This window comes from Sphaeramia orbicularis, chromosome 13 (genome assembly GCF_902148855.1).
Source record: "Sphaeramia orbicularis chromosome 13, fSphaOr1.1, whole genome shotgun sequence".
In the NCBI taxonomy this organism is placed as follows: Eukaryota; Metazoa; Chordata; class Actinopteri; order Kurtiformes; family Apogonidae; genus Sphaeramia; species Sphaeramia orbicularis.
The window spans coordinates 10,929,648-10,951,081 of record NC_043969.1 but is presented as its reverse complement, the minus strand read 5'-3'; the positions used below and the strand labels follow the sequence as shown (position 1 = coordinate 10,951,081).

At 38.1% G+C, this 21,434-nt stretch overlaps 1 protein-coding gene across 1 annotated transcript in view; it reads left to right on the top strand.

Annotated features, from left to right (window-relative positions):
- The window catches only part of lsamp (limbic system associated membrane protein), a 477,058-nt gene that overhangs the window by 401,107 nt on the left and 54,517 nt on the right, over positions 1–21,434 (top strand). The window contains exon 4 of the mRNA XM_030151629.1: positions 11,899–12,024. Within this exon, the coding sequence (XP_030007489.1) occupies positions 11,899–12,024 (126 nt within the window). The remainder of the gene's footprint in view (positions 1–11,898; positions 12,025–21,434) is intronic.

The window sequence follows — 21,434 nt, the reverse complement described above, 5'->3', positions numbered from 1 at the left end:
TGAGGTCTGAAAGCAAAGAAGTGACGGATGAGTTTGTGAAACGGAGGTATGGAGTCCAAATTCTCATCAGCTGTCCCTTTGAAGAATGAAGTAAACAGGTCAAATGGTCCATAGGAAAGCATTCCATAAGGATTTTATGCCAAGTTGTTTTAGTTGGAGGTTTGTCATTTATCCAAGACATGAAAATATTTTTCCTTGCAGCATATGCGAGGATATGGTACAGTCTTTTCAAGCTGGTGTCGATAATGATGTCCCAACTTGGATGTCCTAAGAATAGAGATAAAGGGTCCAGTTTCAAAGACACTCCAAGAATCTTTTCCATATCTTGTAAAATATCTACCCAGCAGGACTGAATTTTTAGACCTGATCAGACACAGTGTGTATAGGGTCCTACAGTAGACCTGCACTTCAAACACAGAGGTGAAAGCTGGTGATTCTTCTGGTGTCTTTTATTAGAAGAGATTTGCACACGGTGCAGAATTCTGAATTGCAACAGCCTTGCACGGTTACACACCGAGACTTTTTTTGTATGGTTCCAGATTATGTCCCATTTCGTTCCCGTTTTTAACATTCATTTCCGGTCATACAGTATGGTACTGCGCTTCCCATCAACCATCATGGGCATAGCAACGTGATTGTAAGGCTATTGTATTCCAAAATTACTAATATCTCCCAAAATATTGGTCCTGTTAACTTGTCGTTTTCACTAGTCTTTTCCTAGACCAAAAATACATAAGTATGCAAAACCGCAGCAGTCAGCTCTTTCCAGATTTCCACTGTGATGCTCGAGACACACACACACACACACACACCTACACACACACACACAGAGTCCACTTCCCTTTTAATATATAGATTATATTTTATTCTAGACAGTATGTACTGTTTAATCCTCCGGTACTACTAACCGTGGTTCAGCTCTCCGTTTAAATAGGGTCCTGACCTCTTGTGTCTGAACTGGGGTCTTACCCTCACGAACTAACCCGAAGAGGTACTACTCAGCTGAACTTATTTTGGAACACTCGCCTGTCTTCTAACTACCTTTAATCCCAACCTCTGCCCCGCTAACCCTGGTACCAGAACTGCCAGGAGAAACCCACTCTGTGGTCAGTAATAATACCAGTCCAGTTGGTTTTTGGTAGCTGTTCCACATGGATTAGTGCACTTGTTACATGACAGGTAATAATTTAAAAGCCAGGAAAATAGGCTTTCGGGACATAAAAATGGTAGGTGGATAAAGGCTAAAATACTTTCAGGACCTTTGAGACTTTTGATGTTATGCACACAATAAACCTAACGTTTTACATTCACCAGCATATTATGCCACACAGGGAAATAACTCAAGGAGAATTTAGAATTTACTTTTTATAAATTTATTGTAGGCAATTTTAGCAAAGCAAAGCATATACATAAATCATCAATCAATTAATCCCTAATAAAATCATTAAACTGAACTTCTAAAACCATAAATCAATATCCTGTTTATTAAACCTAAACTGTCCTCAATTTTCCTTACTTCAACGCAATCCCTGTTGTAATCTGTCAACCCACAGTTCAGCCTTGTGAAAATGTCCCTAATTGTTGCCTCGCTTGATCTCCTCAAGGGGAAGAAAAACATAAAAATAGAATGGTGTTGAAAGTCTCTTTTCTTCAATCCAAAATTGAAAGAAAATCAAAATTGGAAAAGTTCTCAAATAAGAATAATTATTTCTCTAACTTCTGTAAAAGGAAAAATCACGAATTGGTAAAAACATCAAAAATTAGAAAGTGTTGTAAATCCGGTTAAATCGGAAAAGTAAAACTATAAAAATAGAATCCAAAAATCAATCTAGATTAACAAGTCGAATAGACTGAATTCGTAGACAATCCAATAACCGAGAAAAATCGGATAAATGGAAATAAGAACTAATGACTTCTAAAAGCTTATTGAAAAAGGTTCAAATTCATAAAGAATTGAAAAATTGGAAAAGGAGTCCAATAAGTGAAAATGTAAAAATAGTAATTACAACTAAATATAGAAAAAGGTCTAACCTAGTAAAAATAAACAATTGTATAATTTAGAAAAATAGGATTATCACTTACCGAGTATTAATCGGAAAAAGTTACAAAACCGGAGAATTCGGATAAAAATCAAAAATTAAAACTTAATCAATATCAAAAACGTAAATAGGAAAAAGTCAAGAAGTTAGAGAAATTTAATAAATGTAGAAAAATCAAAAACCAAATTTAATCTAATTACTGTAAAAAGTCAAAAGGTAAAAATTAATTTAATTTGCAAAGACAACCTCAACAGCTTGATCAGGGCTTCCGAGTTTGTCTTAAAATACTGGGTAAAAGAAAAGAAATAAGAAAATGTAAAAATTCTTCTTCCTTTCCAGTCCGGGCCAAAGTGGAGAAAAATACCAAAAGTCTGTTAAACAGATGGTCCGTCGGCAAATGTTCCCCATAAGGTGGTAAAAGCTCTTAAAATACAATTCTTGCCTTTAAGAGTCTTTGGTCCTTTGTCATCTGAAGAAATAGGTCTTTGCTTTTAAAAGTTCGATCCGTCGATGCAAAGTTATTCTGTCAGATGAGCCTCCAGCATTATTTGAGAAGTAAGATTAACTCCGAAGCCAATCTGCCACGCTCCTTTCGGGTCTCAAAAGAGCATCGCTCAGAGTTATCTTCTCTACGTTTTACAACGTAGGGCACGCAACTTCTTAGAGCGTCTCGCACTTCTGAAAATGCTATAATAGCGGTTCTGGTTTTTAACCAAACTCTAGGCATTACCTCATTGATGCCTAGACAGTTGACTTCATTGATAGATGAGTAATGTCTAAATGCCTCTGGCAGAACTTCCCTTTTTTACTGGTCTTGACCAGTTTTGGGTGCAGAAAATAGCCTATTGTTTATGTCACTTCTCTTTTCTTAACGTTATCAGTTAGCTTCAGCTGCAGATGGCTCGGTGCTGCTTACTTTACTTCTCCTTTTCTGCCGGACTTTGTCCTAACATGCCCTTTCACTGCTTTTAACATGTCTCAACTTGTCTCCTCTACACACAGTAGTCACAAATGAATCAACATTCATTTAAACATTCTTTTCTTAGCTATACTTATTGATCACATTACATATATCTAATTTAATGCAATACATCAGTTCAAATCATCTTTTTAATACTAAGCTGTACTTTACATTGGTTAAAATGCTGGGTGTTACACTTCTTTATGAGGCCTTCTGGTGCCTGGTGTGACCTGTGGGGTCCTGACCTCTGCCTAACTTGACACCCCCTCCTAGAGGTCAAGGGCTCCCAGGTTATACTTATCACTCCGGGGAATCTGGGGCGATCGAAGACCACATCAGCTGGGTTGTGTCAGACCTGACAGAGTCCAGTGGAGCCTGTGGATGCAACAGGTCAGGATGATCGGATGGATGGTGGCACCTCCTGGGCCACCTGAAGCTCCTCCAACTGCTGCTCTAGCTGTACCTGCTGTGATGCCCGCTGTGTCATCCGCTCCAACTCTGGTTCCCAATCACGGAGTCTCCGCTCTGCTGCCTCGATCACTCTGTCCATCCCGTCGGCTGCATTCGGCTCCCGATGACTCTGGAGGTTCTCTCAGTGGTCGCAGGGACTCGATGGGGTCCAGGAAACGCTGCACTTGCAATCCTTCAGCCTCCACCGCTTGGACCATGCACCCCGCTCGCCTCAGGAGTCTGCAGTCATCACCATCCAGCATACATTCTCCATCCCACCGACAGCTGCAGTGGTTATCTTCATCTGCAATCTCTCTCACCACCCACATGGCGATGAATTTGATTCTTGGTAACATCGTTACACGGCATATTCCACACACGTGTGAGTCCAAAACCTTCACTGGTTTAGGATGTTGCTCTTTAAGTTCTCTTGGATCTTCTTGGAACCGCGCCGGCTTGTTTCTTCCCGGGCCAGTCCAAATCACAAGCACTGTGGTGGGTTTCAGGCACACCACACAGCTGTTTCTCAATCTACTCCATTGTAGTTGCTCAGGTTCTTGTAAAAGCGCTGATCTTTTTGCTTGTTTCAAAGTCTCTAGGGCTCTGCCTACTAAGAGTCCTCTGGCATGTCGCTTGGTGACAACCACCCCTTTCACAGTGGCCAATCTGACGAAGGGTGGTAGGCCTTGTGTGCTATTGGCCATGGTTTTCAGTCCCCAGTATCCATTTAGCCAGAAACTGGTTTCAGCTGCTCTATCCCTTGGATTCCGGATCTCTAATTGTACTGTATTTCTGTCTAAAATCTTGACCACTTTGTCATTTCTATCATACTTAGCCCTCACGGCTGCCCCTGCCACTCCCATGGGACCCCTGCCACATCCATGCAGATCAATCCCCGTGGTATGGAGCTCTTGATAGTGAATCCGCCGCTCTGCTGTCCTCTCGGTCCTGCGTTGTATCGACCGCACAACTCACAGTTCTTTAGGACTCGGCGTACCTCACCCCCCGGAATCCAGAGCCGCTGAACCTCCAGTTCCCTGCGCATTGGGTCAGCGCCCGCATGGCCCAGTGTCTCGCTGCACTGCCATCGTCACCCCCTCCACGCAGTCTCTCGGGACGACTTTCCCCCTGGGTGTAGTCTCCCATTCTTCTTCACCGACAATGACAACTTTTCTCAGCTGGACGAAACGATCCACCTCGTCGTTCCCTTGCCAGTGAGGACCTTCTCTGGTGTGAGCTCTCTGATGCACCACCACAAGGTCTACATTCAGTCTCAACTCTGCTATCTTCTTCCGCAGATCGTCACGTGCTCCTTTCTTTCCTTTCGCCGTCTCGAAGCCGTTCTCCTCCCAGATGGCGATCTCTGCCTTTCCTTCTTGATCCGAAGGTGCCTCGTTGCCCCTTGAGCCTCCTTTCTCCGGCGGTTGTTCAGGCGTGGACTCCCACTGCGGTGTCGATCGGCCCCCATCCGTCTGCTTCGGGTGGTGCTCCGGGCGCAGCGATGGTCCTGGTCCCTCTGGCTCCGGTGACGGTTCTGGTTCCCCCTCATGCTGCTGGACCGGCGAAGGTCCCCCGCCATCCTGGCCTGGTGCCCTTGGATCCGTTGGCGGTTCTGGTCCCTGTCTGCACCCCTGGTCCGCTGACGCTGGAGGTTCCCCGTCCTGCCGGTCTGGTGCCCCTGGACCCAGCGCCGCTGCCGCCACCGTCGTGGTCTCCGCCGTCACCATGGTCGCTGCCGTCGGACGATCTGTGGTTGGAGGATGAGGACGTCCCCCATCTCTCGTTGCGTTGTCTGTTGTCGGGCTGCACCACTCCTAACCCCCTTAGCGCATCGGGGCAAGAGAGGAGGGATGTCAGCTGGTTGGGTTTCTCCGCAGAGCCGTCTTCTCCTTGGCGACTGCTGCTGCTTCCACGCCTGCTGCTGTCACATCTAGCAGGTCTGGAACGTGGATGGGGCAGTTATGGTCCTCTCAACTGCTCCGCCCTTCTGGGTCCTGATGCCGTCAGGACTGCTGCTGCTCGGGTCAGGTCTGCTCCCAGAAGTCCTTCGGGGATCTCACACGACCAGTAGTCCCTTGACCACCGGCTTATTCTTTTGTCGGGACCCCGAACTTCCCTTCGTTCGGAACTCGTCCCTTCGTGGTCGCCACGTGTTTAATCCTCCGGTACTACTAACCGTGGTTCAGCTCTCCGTTTAAATAGGGTCCTGACCTCTTGTGTCTGAACTGGGGTCTTACCCTCACGAACTAACCCGAAGAGGTACTACTCAGCTGAACTTATTTTGGAACACTCGCCTGTCTTCTAACTACCTTTAATCCCAACCTCTGCCCCGCTAACCCTGGTACCAGAACTGCCAGGAGAAACCCACTCTGTGGTCAGTAATAATACCAGTCCAGTTGGTTTTTGGTAGCTGTTCCACATGGATTAGTGCACTTGTTACATGACAGGTAATAATTTAAAAGCCAGGAAAATAGGCTTTCGGGACATAAAAATGGTAGGTGGATAAAGGCTAAAATACTTTCAGGACCTTTGAGACTTTTGATGTTATGCACACAATAAACCTAACGTTTTACATTCACCAGCATATTATGCCACACAGGGAAATAACTCAAGGAGAATTTAGAATTTACTTTTTATAAATTTATTGTAGGCAATTTTAGCAAAGCAAAGCATATACATAAATCATCAATCAATTAATCCCTAATAAAATCATTAAACTGAACTTCTAAAACCATAAATCAATATCCTGTTTATTAAACCTAAACTGTCCTCAATTTTCCTTACTTCAACGCAATCCCTGTTGTAATCTGTCAACCCACAGTTCAGCCTTGTGAAAATGTCCCTAATTGTTGCCTCGCTTGATCTCCTCAAGGGGAAGAAAAACATAAAAATAGAATGGTGTTGAAAGTCTCTTTTCTTCAATCCAAAATTGAAAGAAAATCAAAATTGGAAAAGTTCTCAAATAAGAATAATTATTTCTCTAACTTCTGTAAAAGGAAAAATCACGAATTGGTAAAAACATCAAAAATTAGAAAGTGTTGTAAATCCGGTTAAATCGGAAAAGTAAAACTATAAAAATAGAATCCAAAATCAATCTAGATTAACAAGTCGAATAGACTGAATTCGTAGACAATCCAATAACCGAGAAAAATCGGATAAATGGAAATAAGAACTAATGACTTCTAAAAGCTTATTGAAAAAGGTTCAAATTCATAAAGAATTGAAAAATTGGAAAAGGAGTCCAATAAGTGAAAATGTAAAAATAGTAATTACAACTAAATATAGAAAAAGGTCTAACCTAGTAAAAATAAACAATTGTATAATTTAGAAAAATAGGATTATCACTTACCGAGTATTAATCGGAAAAAGTTACAAAACCGGAGAATTCGGATAAAAATCAAAAATTAAAACTTAATCAATATCAAAAACGTAAATAGGAAAAAGTCAAGAAGTTAGAGAAATTTAATAAATGTAGAAAAATCAAAAACCAAATTTAATCTAATTACTGTAAAAAGTCAAAAGGTAAAAATTAATTTAATTTGCAAAGACAACCTCAACAGCTTGATCAGGGCTTCCGAGTTTGTCTTAAAATACTGGGTAAAAGAAAAGAAATAAGAAAATGTAAAAATTCTTCTTCCTTTCCAGTCCGGGCCAAAGTGGAGAAAAATACCAAAAGTCTGTTAAACAGATGGTCCGTCGGCAAATGTTCCCCATAAGGTGGTAAAAGCTCTTAAAATACAATTCTTGCCTTTAAGAGTCTTTGGTCCTTTGTCATCTGAAGAAATAGGTCTTTGCTTTTAAAAGTTCGATCCGTCGATGCAAAGTTATTCTGTCAGATGAGCCTCCAGCATTATTTGAGAAGTAAGATTAACTCCGAAGCCAATCTGCCACGCTCCTTTCGGGTCTCAAAAGAGCATCGCTCAGAGTTATCTTCTCTACGTTTTACAACGTAGGGCACGCAACTTCTTAGAGCGTCTCGCACTTCTGAAAATGCTATAATAGCGGTTCTGGTTTTTAACCAAACTCTAGGCATTACCTCATTGATGCCTAGACAGTTGACTTCATTGATAGATGAGTAATGTCTAAATGCCTCTGGCAGAACTTCCCTTTTTTACTGGTCTTGACCAGTTTTGGGTGCAGAAAATAGCCTATTGTTTATGTCACTTCTCTTTTCTTAACGTTATCAGTTAGCTTCAGCTGCAGATGGCTCGGTGCTGCTTACTTTACTTCTCCTTTTCTGCCGGACTTTGTCCTAACATGCCCTTTCACTGCTTTTAACATGTCTCAACTTGTCTCCTCTACACACAGTAGTCACAAATGAATCAACATTCATTTAAACATTCTTTTCTTAGCTATACTTATTGATCACATTACATATATCTAATTTAATGCAATACATCAGTTCAAATCATCTTTTTAATACTAAGCTGTACTTTACATTGGTTAAAATGCTGGGTGTTACACTTCTTTATGAGGCCTTCTGGTGCCTGGTGTGACCTGTGGGGCCCTGACCTCTGCCTAACTTGACAGTACATAATGTACAGATAGATTTTGAGGTGCTGTAAATATATTATATGGATTATATACTACATAGATTATTATAAACAGACTAATAAACATTGCAGTATACAGTATTGAAGTGGTAGAGTCAAGTGGCATAATATATAGCCATTCATTAAGATGAATGATAATCAAAAAGGAGCCAGGAATGCAAATAAATAGTCAAGTGCTTTTTATTCCTGCTCTTCATAAACCAATATCTCGCCAGAATACCGTAGATGTCAACGCATGTTTTCCCTCCTCATTCCTCTAACCATGGATATTATGTGAGCGACAGATTAAAATGTTGAGGGAAATGTCAAAGTTGTTAAATTTGATATTCATTATTTGCAACACCTCTTTGACTTTAAGCATTATTATTCTTTTGGTTAGGGCAGCATAGTTGCAAGGTTAATTTAGAAAGAAGTATCCCCTCTCTTTGCTTAACTGATTTGAGAATGTTTTGCAAATTATTCTGACTTTGAACGGTGAGTTACTGCAAAAAAAAACAAAAACAAAACAAAATAGAAAACAAAACAGTATACACAGCAGGGCAGGTCAAAGGTGGATCACTGGTCTGGAGGCATTCAGTATAAAAAAGCCTGGAAAAACATAAAGGGTCAAGAACAGTTAAAGATTATCTGAGATCAAGTTTGGCAAGATTTGTCTGTGCTCAAACAACAAACACACATGCTTAAGAAAATAAGTCTTACAAGTGTTGTTTATCACTTTTTCACATTAAATCACTGTGCCCTGAAATGTATAAATACAATCAGAAGTCTTTGTTTACAGGATTGTACAGAATTTTCTTTAGAAAAAGCTCTTTAGCAAGTTTTTTTAGATATATATTAACCTTAATGTCAGCCTGGTACTAACCCACCTGTTTTGGTCTGTCTGTTTTTTGTCTTCTTTTGCTAAATGCAAGGCTGCTAAATACTTGAATTTCCCTTTGGATTAATAAAGTATCTATCTATCTATCTATCTATCTATCTATCTATCTATCTATCTATCTATCTATCTATCTATCTATCTATCTATCTATCTATCTATCTATCTATCTATCTATCTATTACAGCCCAACTGATATGGGATTTTTGGGGCTGTTGCTGATACTGATATTGGGGGCTAAAAAAAAGCTGATATCCAATAAATCAGCCAATATCTGATATTGGCTGATAACCGATGTATTGGCCGATATATGAAATAAGAACATTGATCTACATAGGATATAATAATCTTATATTAGATAATGGTGGACATGTGAATTAACAGTTGCCTAAATCTTTGTTTATCTCACAAAGATATTTACACAACTTTCAAACGCTGTATAATAGTCTTATATTAGACTAGTATGTGATCTGTGGGGAACCCCGGGTTGTAGATGTGGTAGTTTTTATGCTGGGGAGAGCAGACTTTGGCAAAAGATGTGAGTCTATATTTTATAAATAGTGACATAAAAATTGTTTGGTAAATCATTCTTTAAAATGTAAGTGACACCTACCTTTAATGAGTCCAACTACAAAGCAAGCTAAAGGGGCTTAGTGGTCCATCCTTGTCAGAGTGGGGGGGGGGGGTGACTGTGATTGTGTGCGTGTGATAGTATGATTGTCTGATTGGAAGTGAAAGTGAAACTGACATGCTTTACTGTTCCTGTATTTCTCTGAGCACGTACACACACACACACTCACACACACACACACACACACACACACACACAGGAGTAGCAAATGACGGAATCTCCACAGAAAAAAAGCTAATAAATCGGTTTCGTATTGGCCGATGTTGATTAATCGGTGATACGCTATAATTGGCCTGATTAATCAGCCGGTTGATTAATCGGACAGACTCTATTTATCTATCTATTATTATTTTGCACAGTCTGAATTGGTCTTGCACTTTGTATTACCTTTTTTTTTTTTTTTTTTTTACATATTTTATATTTATATTTGTACTGTTGTACTGTTTGTGTATATCTTTATTCTTTTTAATTGCCCTGTATTTATTTATGTGTGTGTATATATATATATATATATATATATATATATATATATATATATATATATATATATGTATATATGTATATATATATATATATATATGTATATATATATATATATAGATATATAGATATATATATATAGATATATATATATGGCAAAGTTTAGACAATATTTCAGCTTTTATTTTAATAAATCAGTAACTCATCAAATACAAGATCATAATAAGAATACAGTCGATAAATACATGTATAAATAAGGTCAAATTTTATTTATATAGTGCCAGATCATAACAAATGTTATGTCATGACACTTTACATTCAGAGCTGGTCCACACCAGACTCTTAATAAGCCAAATCACAGAAACCCAACAGGATCCTCCACGAGCAAGCACTAGTCTTTCTGTCTTAACTGGCACATATTAACTAATGCAATGATTTCTCTAGTTTGGTCTTTTTATCCAAATATGTCACAGGACTAGACCAGACTTCGTATTGAATTTACATCCGGTGCGTCATGCATCTCCTCAACAAATAAACATATATGCTGTACCAAAAACAGGGCTAAGAAGGCTTATTGATGATATGGGATTGAGGCAGTGTCAGTGCTTCAGTTGTGCTCTTAAGAGGATGCTAGTCTTTATTTACAGTATTGTACAGGAAGCTCTTTTAGATCTTTAGCAAGCGTCTTTTAGAGTATATATACTAACCCTAATGTCAACCTGGCTACTAACCCACTGTTGTGTTATGTTTTGGTCTGTCTGTTTTTTGTCTCGTGCTGTATGTAAAGCTGCTGAATACTTGAATTTCCCTCAGGATTAATAAAGTATCTATCTATCTATCTATCTATCTATCTATCTATCTATCTATCTATCTATCTATCTATCTATCTATCTATCTATCTATCTATCTATCTGCTGGATTATTTTGTGAGAATTCTGGAGTAATGATTATTGACACATACATGTGAGAACTGATGAAATTAGAACAGTCAACCCTTCTCTGTAAAAGTTTAGAGGAAAAACACTGTTACTCTTCATTTGGCACATTATACACCTTACAACATTCATCATATTCCAAAGCCATTGATCATTTTTTAATTCTGCCTCCACATCTGTATATACAATACCTTATCTCAACCAATTTACTTACAGTTTTCCAACACAGTGATGCATGCCCCCCAGCATACTTCATGAGTGATTGCATCTGAGCTGCTGACTCGCTTTAAAGCACACTGTACCTTCTTAATTTATCTGAGTTTCTTCTTGCCACTATAGGTTTTACTGTCTCCCGTTCCCCTTTTTTTTTCCAGATTTGTGTTTGTTTGTGTGGGAGTGAGCGGTAGGAGTGAGGGTTGACATGATCGTGAGGCAGGGTGATCATTAAACGCCGCGTTCAGATGAAACGAGTCCGTGTTACTTTGAAAATCAGTGTCGCACACACACGCAAAAACATTCATTTCACCTTTAAATTTTGATTCGTTTATTAAAGCCTACTTTTCTGAGAGTAGGTGTCAGAACTCAGAATCAGTGCCAAGTGTCTGGTGCCTCCCCAAATGACAGGGGAGGCAATCTGTTTTCATGAGCTCAGGTCCCGGAGCAGGAGATTAAATTGCTTATTAGGATCCTGGGTTGAGAAAGTTTACTGTAAGTATCTCTGAGGGCTGTAGCACTGGGAAAAAAAAAAGGTTCTCCAAAGCTTTTCTTAACTCTTCTTTTCAGTGTACGAATCAAGGTCAGCTTGTGTTGGCAGCAAACAGACACTATATGTTTTTCAAGTTACATAAAAAACGAACAAGATGGTCTTTATCTCATTTAAATCAGTTCAAACTTGCTGGTAAAGCCACGGTTTGTAAAATGGTGAATATTAAATCAAAGCATTCCTAATTTTAATGTCATTTCTTATGTCTCCAGTTCCAGCCAACATCTACAAAGTGTCAGAAGACATCATAGTGAACGAAGGCAGTAATGTGACACTCACTTGTTTGGCCAGCGGCAGACCGGACCCTGCAATCACCTGGAGGCTGCTCAACCCCTCAGGTAAGGATTAGCCAATCAGCATTCATTATCATTCATGCCCATCTAAATGCCTGAGTGAGTCCTGTGACAGATTTATTTATTATATTTAGAGCTGCAGCTATTGATTAATTTGTTATCGTATAATCTATTGTTTGTTTTCAATCAATCAATTAATTTTTTTTTTAGGGATGCACCGATACTAATACGAGTATCAGCATCGGCTCCGATACTCAGTGTTTGTACTTGTACTCATACTCGTAAAAGATATCCGATACAAATGCACCGATAACACTTACGGCCGTTTGACATTCCCAGTTCAGTGCAGCAGGTACGCGGCGGTGGAATAATGTGTGGGGAGTGTGAAGAGTGTGGAGATTTTTCAAAATAAATGACAGTGATAAAAGTAACGCTGACTGCAAGTAACGTTAAAGACACAGACAGATACGGACGCAACATTCTGTCCGTCCTCTGCGTACATTCCATCTGTTTTCCAGGTGATGGCAGATGCATACCCAGAATGAGAATACCAGCAGGAGTACGGAGCGGTGCGGACCCCCGCCTGCAGAAGTGAAAACCAAACTTATCGCTCATTTATCTTTCCTCTACCTTCTGAAGCTAAGCTGTTATGCCTTACTAGCGAAAATACTGCAATATTAGTATCACGTTAGTGTTGCCTCTGTTGTCTCCATGTTTTTTATTACTGACTTTCTTCTTCCTCTTCTCAAAAAACCTTACTGTTCTTCGTGGTATTTGTCCAGTATGGTTAATTAAGAGTGGCGCCCCTTGGTGGATTTATTGAGAAACGCTCATTCCAACACATTAAATGTCAGTAGCAGCACTTTTTTCCAGTCACACTAATGACAACGACAATAAAGCACATTTACAAAAGGAACTAAGAACTGGAAGGGGATTATTAAGTACTCGTATCAGTACTTGGTATCGGCAAGTACTCAAATGTAAGTACTCATACTCATACTCGGTCTGGAAAAAAAGTAGTATCGGTACATCCCTACTTTATTTATATAGCACTTTTCATACATAGAGGACGTAGCACAAACTGCTTTACATGTCAGTTTAAAAATCAGTACCCCCCCACCCACACACTCTCACACACACACGCACACACACCTACACGCACACACACACACACGAACACTTAAAAAGACTGACTAAGCACAAGAGGACCAGGAAGTAAAAGTAAAAGAGGAGGCGCTGTTTTAGGGAGCCATCCGCACCAGGAGCCAGCCGCCGACCCCGGCAACCAGGCACCAGCGACACAGTGCCGCATCCCGACCAGTGGGAGAGGGCAGTTTTCTTCGACTCAGTCCGATTAAACATTTATTTGAAGGCAAAATCATAATCATTAAAGTGTGAAAAAAGACACGTCTGAAAATGACCAAACAACTAAAACCAGCTGAAACACTAACCAGTCTGTATGTAACTAAAAAGTAACACAGGAGTCATGTAATAATCATACTGTAAAGTAAGTAATTACTTTTAAATAACAGTAACAAGTAATCTGTAATGTATTACAGTTTGGAAGTAACTTGCACAACGCTGCTTACAAACGACTTAAAGCTGTATATGACTTTCATCACCAATTTTTCATCAAATCTGTAAAACCTGAGTCATACCCTAAGTATCACGAATCCATAAGTCTTTCCATGATTACGCACCTGAATCTCTTCCGAAAATGCCCGAGTGACCTATACAGGCACTGTCTCTAAACAAATGGTTTGTTTCTGGTGGAGTACACATCGAAATTCTTCACCATGAGGGAAGAGATTAAGGTGCATAATCCCGGAAAGATTTATGGATTCGTGGTACTTAGGCTATGACTTGGGTTTGACAGATTTGATGAAAAATTGGTGATGAAAGTCATACGCAGCTTTAAGACGGAACTAACACACAACTTCAAAAATAAAGCCAAATATTTTTAATGTTTGTGTAAAAGCTTAAACATTTAAAAGAGTAAGTAATGGTTCCAATGAAGAAATGAGAGCATATATGTAACCGGTGGTGTTGGACTCTGCGTTGTGTTCTTTTTTTTTTTAATGATGAGACCCACACGTGTGTCCTTGGAGGCAGTCTCCGTTTATTGTTCTGACTGACAAAAATTATAAAACATAAAGACCCCCAGTCAGTGATCCCACGTAAAACACACTCCTCTCCCACAGAAATCCGTAACAAAAGGGCACAAAATACATTGAATTATTAAAACAAAATACAGCATACCTGACAAAAATGATAAAACATAAAGACATCCGGTCAGGGATCCCACGCAAAACACACTCCTGCACAAACCAAATGATAAAGAAATATGTTTAAATACATTATAAGCGCCTAATACAGCCTAAACTAGCTGGTTCATGTAAAAAAATTAAATTAACAAAGGTTAAACCAAAAATTTTTACGAACTACATGGCTGCTCACCTCTCCCACAGAAATCCAGAACAAAAGGGAAGAGGCAAAGGCGCGAAAACTCCGGTTATAGTGCGCAGTGTCACACCGTAAATTGTTCGCAGGGGAACAGACCAAAACCAGAAGTTCCACACACTGACCCGGAGGCCTACAATGTCAGGTACCAACCAAAAGAAACGAAAATAAAATGAACAGACTGTGTAATTATAACAATACACAATGTAAAATATAGACCCACATTGCTGCTAAATAATTGACCCTGTTACATATAGACAGTCCACGTCTCTTCTGAGCAGCGGTGGTTCATCAGTAGAGGGTGCCCCCCCCACACACACACACACACACCTGTCTCACATGAAGAAGAAGGCAAGTTGCCTAAACTAATTTTACAAAAACATGAATATTTAAATAAATAGGTAATACAGTCTGTGAGTACTGTGTATAATCTGCATTCAAGTGCAGTTTAAAAAAAAAAATGTTTTTCAGTCATTTTGTGAAAAGGCAAGTGTTGTGTTTCTAGTTTGGGCACAAAAATCTGCACCCAAGGTTTATCCTTTTACCATAAGAGTTTCTGTCATGGTAAAGGATAAAACCAGTGGTACAACATGTGGTAAAACAGTCCCTCATTATAAAAGGTTCATGCACAGCAGACCCCTCCAATACAAGAGATAGGAGAGTGGTTTTAATTTAGTTTGGAAAAGCACAAATAAAGGCTCTTCTGAATACAAATTCAGCAACAAATAATGTATTTCTATTAATTTTCAAAAATGAATCATTTGTGTTCAAGAAAAAAAAAAAAAACTACCCAGTGTTCCTCATAAGCGTGACCATGGTTGGTATTTGTGCTCCACTGACTTGATTAAAAAATTGGAAACCTTTCTTACCTTAAAGCGACAGTGTTTGAAAATATTTAATAATTACTTTTCACCAGCTTGTAATTCAAGCGGTCTGAGAGAACACAAGACTTCTGCATCTACTCTTTTCTTGTGTTTTCAGACTTTTATAAAAGCTGCACCATGACACAGATTTAGTCCAATCACAGGTGTTTTCTGACAGGTACAGGGTGAATATGTGTGACTGACAGCTGTAAACACCAATCACCGATCAGATTCAGTCAGATATAACCTGGGCATTCTGGGACTACTCTAGTCTGCATTTCATCATGAAAGCTTGGAGAAGTGGCATCACTCTCTAACAATACCATGAAAATATCAGGTCATCTATATCTATATCTATATCTATATCTATATCTATATCTATCTATCTATATCTATCTATATCTATATCTATATCTATCTATCTATCTATCTATCTATCTATCTATCTATCTATCTATATATATATATATATATATATATATATATATATATATATTTTTTTTTTTTTTTTTTTTTTTTTTTTTTTTTTTTTTTTTTTTTTAATGAGGATGAAGAGGAGGGAGCTGCAAAGCTTTTGCCCTGATTTTGGCTCCTGCAGTTTTGAGCAGATTGCGAAATAGCTTATTTAATACATTACTTGTCCGGTTGAACTTGATTAATGCCACTGAATGTGGATTAGGAATTGAGTTATATATTTACTGTTATTCATTTTACAGGTATATATCTATATCTATATCTATATCTATCTATCTATCTATCTATCTATCTATCTATCTATCTATCTATCTATCTATATACACACACATACATATATATATATATATATATATATATATATATATATATATATATACAGATAGATAGATCTATCTGTCTATCTATCTATATACACACACATACATATATATATATATATATATATATATATATATATATATATATACAGATAGATAGATAGATAGATAGATAGATAGATAGATAGATAGATAGATAGATAGATAGATAGATAGATAGATAGATAGATAGATAGATAGATGTTCATTTATTATTCTGTATATGAAAGCCATAACCCAATATGTAATGTAAGTGTCTCTAATACATTTACTGAGAAGTACTAAAATATTCTGTAGTTAAAGGTGAATTCACAAAACAAAAACAGTTGTTATATTATGTGTTATACTTTTATTAAAGTTATAAATATGCAAATATAATAATGGATTAGATTTCTATAGTGCTTTTTTGGGCACTCAAAGCGCTTTACATTATTTATTATTGACCCATTACTCATTCGCTCTCACACTCCCCCTCAGGTGGTGGTTAGCTACACCTGTAGCCACAGAAGCGTGGCTGCCAATTCGCACCTAACTCTAACCCTAACCCAAACACTACCAAACATTCATACACATTCATAGTGAGTGAGTGGCACTGGAGGCAAGGTGGGTGAAGTGTCTTGCCCAAGGACACAACGGACAGACTGGGACTCGAACCGCCAACTCTTCAATTATTAGACGACCCACTCTACCTCTTTAGCCATGGCCACCCCAGATATGAAAATAAAGATATGAATATCGGTCTCATCACATTCATTTCTGTGGGCTATGATGTAGTCTATGCCTCCACACATAACTGACGTTTTACAGGTCACTATATGAAGTCACTTTTTTCCAGTGAAGACATTGTTTCTTTGGGATTTGATTCAATTTCAGAGGAAGAAAAATGGTCCCCTCTGCTGATAAGCTTGTAGTGTGATGGATGGAGATGCTGAAGTTGACAGCATCTGAGTTTGATAACAGCTCTGCCCTGATTGAAAGCCATTCTATTTGTGTGTCTTTATCAATTACTGTGTGAGTTTGTCAGTGCCCCAGACATGTTTCATCAAATACATCTGTTTTCTCCATCTGGAAGCTGAACAACTTGGATAGGTGTGTTGTTTTTTTTTTTGTTTTTTTTTTCTGTTTGCATTAAAGAAGACCAATTTGCTCAGCCTAGTCCTGCGAGCCATATGGATCGGTCTGGCTCCTGTACAGATCCATGATGCAAACTGAAAGCTTCTTTTCACATTTTTCCTGTTCCTGAATAGGAGCCCTAAAGGTTCAGATGGATTACAGAGTTTGGTAGAGCTTTTTTGTAAGTTTAAACTGCTTTTTGTTCAGGAAAATGGAGAAAAAAAAAAAAAAAGAAGATAAAAACATGTTCAGTGGTCGACTTTTCAAGCTGCTGTGGATTGAGCTTTAACGACTACGCCTCTGTAAGCTTTGTACATTTGCTTTCTTCCTTAGGTAACTTTTTTTTTCAATATTCACTTTGTTAAGGGGATAGTGGGTAGTCCACCTTCGACAAGTTTTGTTCTTTACCGAAACAGTGAAGCAGAAACAGCAAAGAAAAATCCTGTCAGTGCCGTCAGTATCGAATCCTATAAGTCCACGCAGACACATGTGGTTCCAAAGACGAAGGAGCCACTCCATTTGCAAACATAGGCACCATTGTTTTGTTGTTGATTTGCAGGTGTCTTTTGCCCCAGAATCCTTAAGTCTAACCCAGTTTGAGAGCTTGTGGGGGACTGCTGAGAGAGATAATGATGTCTGGCAGCCTGTGGTCTCACTGCTTCACGCCTTAGCCTGCCTGGGCGGTAACACGGCTCCGCTCAGCTACCAGGGCTCTCAGCTATTTCCTGGAAGCACAGATGTTCATGAATCACAAAATCACAATCCATGTCAGGTCTAAAAATTTGGATTCAGACTAAAATATTTCAGTAGGAATCAAGCCCAGGTATCTATGTTCAATATGCCATTTTCCTAAAACAGAATCAGTGCTAATGAATTTAATTTATATTCCAGGGTATAATAAAACCACAATTTTAAGCACATTATAGTTTATTACATTGCTTTTATTACATTGTGATACTTAACAAGCCATTGTGGACAATAAAACAACAACAACAACAGCAACAACACATAAAAAAAGGGAAAATCAAACAACTAAACAAACCAAAAACAACAATGACAGAGTAACGACAAACGACAACATCATATTACAATGAAAAAGATCATAAATGTAAAGAGCAACATTACATCATTATACACAGTAAAATCACCAGAGTTTATATAACATTTAAAGAGTTGATTTTAACACTACCTCAGTGAACATATGGTCCCTATCTACAAAGTGTAAAACTTACACTGAACGTAGAGTTACATTTCCAGAGTCAACTTTACTCTAGTAAGAGTTAATATTTTACACTACACTACACCAATTAGTGTCAATCAAGTTTTACACTATGTGAGAAGTAACACCCATAGTGTTATTCACATGCAACACTGAAGAGTTAAGTGTTAAGCAATAACTTTTCCAGTGTTAAACCTACTTAACACTATATGTTGATAAATAAATTACTCCAAAGAGTGTTGATTTTTAACTGCCTCCAGCCAGTGTTACATATGATGTACTATAGTCCTTGTGTCTCCAGGGGAGAAAAAAAAGATACAATTATTTCTGTTCCCAGTTTATTCCAAGTAAAAATGAAATATTGCAATTAAATGTAAACATAAAATGACATGTAAAATGAAAGCTGCCGACCCGATATCACATTACCCATTTGAAATTCGGTATTTGAAGACACGTACCCAACACTGACAAAGATGACGTAATTACATTCTTGCACAGATTCTGCTTGGATGGAGTAACAAAGGCAATAGTTTATTTACACAAACGCAGTTTTTCGATGCGAGGAAGATCGCCACGCCAGAGTCCAACTTCTCACTCAGTTTGAGCACGGAGGTTGGTGGGCGGGGCTTTTCAGAGTCATTATTTTTTAACACTGAAAGGTATCTTACTCTTATCGGTGTTGAATTAACTTTGAGAGAGTCAATTTACTTTAACACTGAATATATGACACTGACAGTGCAAAACCTCTGTTAACTCCAATTATTTTCACCAACACTGGAAGTTATCTGGTTAAATTTGACTCTGTCCATTGTTGGAATAACTGTGAAAGAATTAAAATACTTTGACACTGCATTTTTTACACTGGCAAATTTATTGTGTACATTATTAGGTTGCTTTTTCAATGCTTGTATGTTTTTAACAGGATGTGATGCACTAAAAACTACATATAGTGTGTAATGTTCTGAATATTACACATTGAGGCAGATAAAACGACTCTGATTCTCACATTGGTGTTTATGGTAATGATTATGATAAGAAGCAATAATCATGCATGAGCATTTGTTAATTCCTATGTAACATGCGCAGCCTTTTACATATTCAAACAGTGATTAAATTGCGCATATTGGCTTGCTTCACTAATAATTAAAACATTCAGCAAGAGCTAACTTTCAACAGTGGTAACAATTTTCTACCAATTCAGAGGGTTTTGACACAAGGTCAAGGCTAAGCACCAATTAGCTATGGAAGCTTGAGGAAATCATAATTTAGCAGAACGCCTTTCATTCCCTTATGAATAAAGCCGTATTATTTCTTATTTCATATCACCAAATAGCACTTGTTAAGTCAAATACTGACAAACAAGTTATACATTTTTGTATGTGTAGTCTGAGTAGGTTTATAGCATGAGTCACCAACTCAAGTGCTGCATTTCTGGCTGCAGATTCCTCTTCCATAAGCACATACATATTCATGGTTAGATTTATGACTCTTTGCACATGCTGTTGTATGTGAAAGTGTGAAAAATTCATTGGCAACCTCCCACGTTGACAAAACACTTCGTAAACTGTCCAGTGAAAGTCCATGTGCTTTTGTTCTTATTGTGCAGTCAAGTAACAACTCTATTTACTCTGACATTAACATCTGAAAACAGACTATGTGAATAAAACATATTGCTGATTATTTCAGATGAAAAACACAGCTTGACACTCATTCTAAATCCAATATTTAACCAGTTAAATCTGTCAACATTACTTAGATTAAATCAGTGGCAGACTATGTATTTCACGTCTAGGTCTTCAGTGGTGTTCTGCCTGACTAAATCCAGCTTTAAATATTGATAATATACAAAAAAAAAAAACACGGCAGGTAAGAAAAAGGCAGGTATCTCACATAGAAACAAGTGGTGCCAGGCACAACAAACCCCGGCCCCTGCACGTATTGTAGCTTATTTTGGCATTGATCCAGCTGATGTCATCATGTCTATGCATGTGGTGATGTCACCATACCAGCTACCTCTATATATGTGCCAAGTTTGAAGTAAGTTGAAACAAAATGGATGTTTTTATAGAAATTTGAAATTTTGCCCATTATAAGTAAATGGGAGAAATTTAAAAAAAAAAAAAAAAAAAAAAAAAATCATAAAATTTTTTTTAACTTTGACCTACTTCTCCCAAAATGTAACCACATCTATTCTAGGTCACTGGCAATCTATTAACCCAATTTGGTATGAATTCAGCCAATAGTTTTGCTGCTACAGACATGTGAAATTTCGGCCATTTTAAGTAAATGGGGAAAAAAAGATTTTTAAAAAATTCATAAAAAATTAGAACTTTGACCTACTGTTCCCAAAATGTAATCAGACCTATTTTGGGTCACTGTCAATCTATAAACCCAATTTGGTATGAATTCAACCAATGGTTTTGCTGTTAGAGTGTAAACAAACAAATAAACAAACAAACTGAACCAAAAACAATCCCCCTTCCCTTCCCTTCAGGGGGTGGGGTTAAAATAAATGCATTTATTAAAGCAAGAAATCCAGTGAACACAATTCATTTCACTACAGCCATAGCTGCACCATGTACATCATCTCAAGCAGAATTGTCAATGTTTACTGAATAAAATAACCAAAACATTAAAAAATGTAAGTAAAATACTATATACTCACCAAAACAACTACTTATTTTGTAGTAAGTTTTTTTTTTTTTTTTTTTTTTTTTTTTTTTTTACCAAATCCATTAATTCTCCTCTGTGAGCCATTTATGGATGAAAACAACTATTCAGTGTAAACCAATATATTTTAACCAACATGAATTCTAATTGGTTAAACCAACAGGTTCATTGTCATTTATTTTAAGCTCCGAAAGGCCTCAAGGTTTCTTTTACCTGGCTACACATGATGGTTGACAAACGGAAGCAGTGAAACCAAGAGAAAAGCTATAAAATAAAGAGAATAGACAATGGGGAATA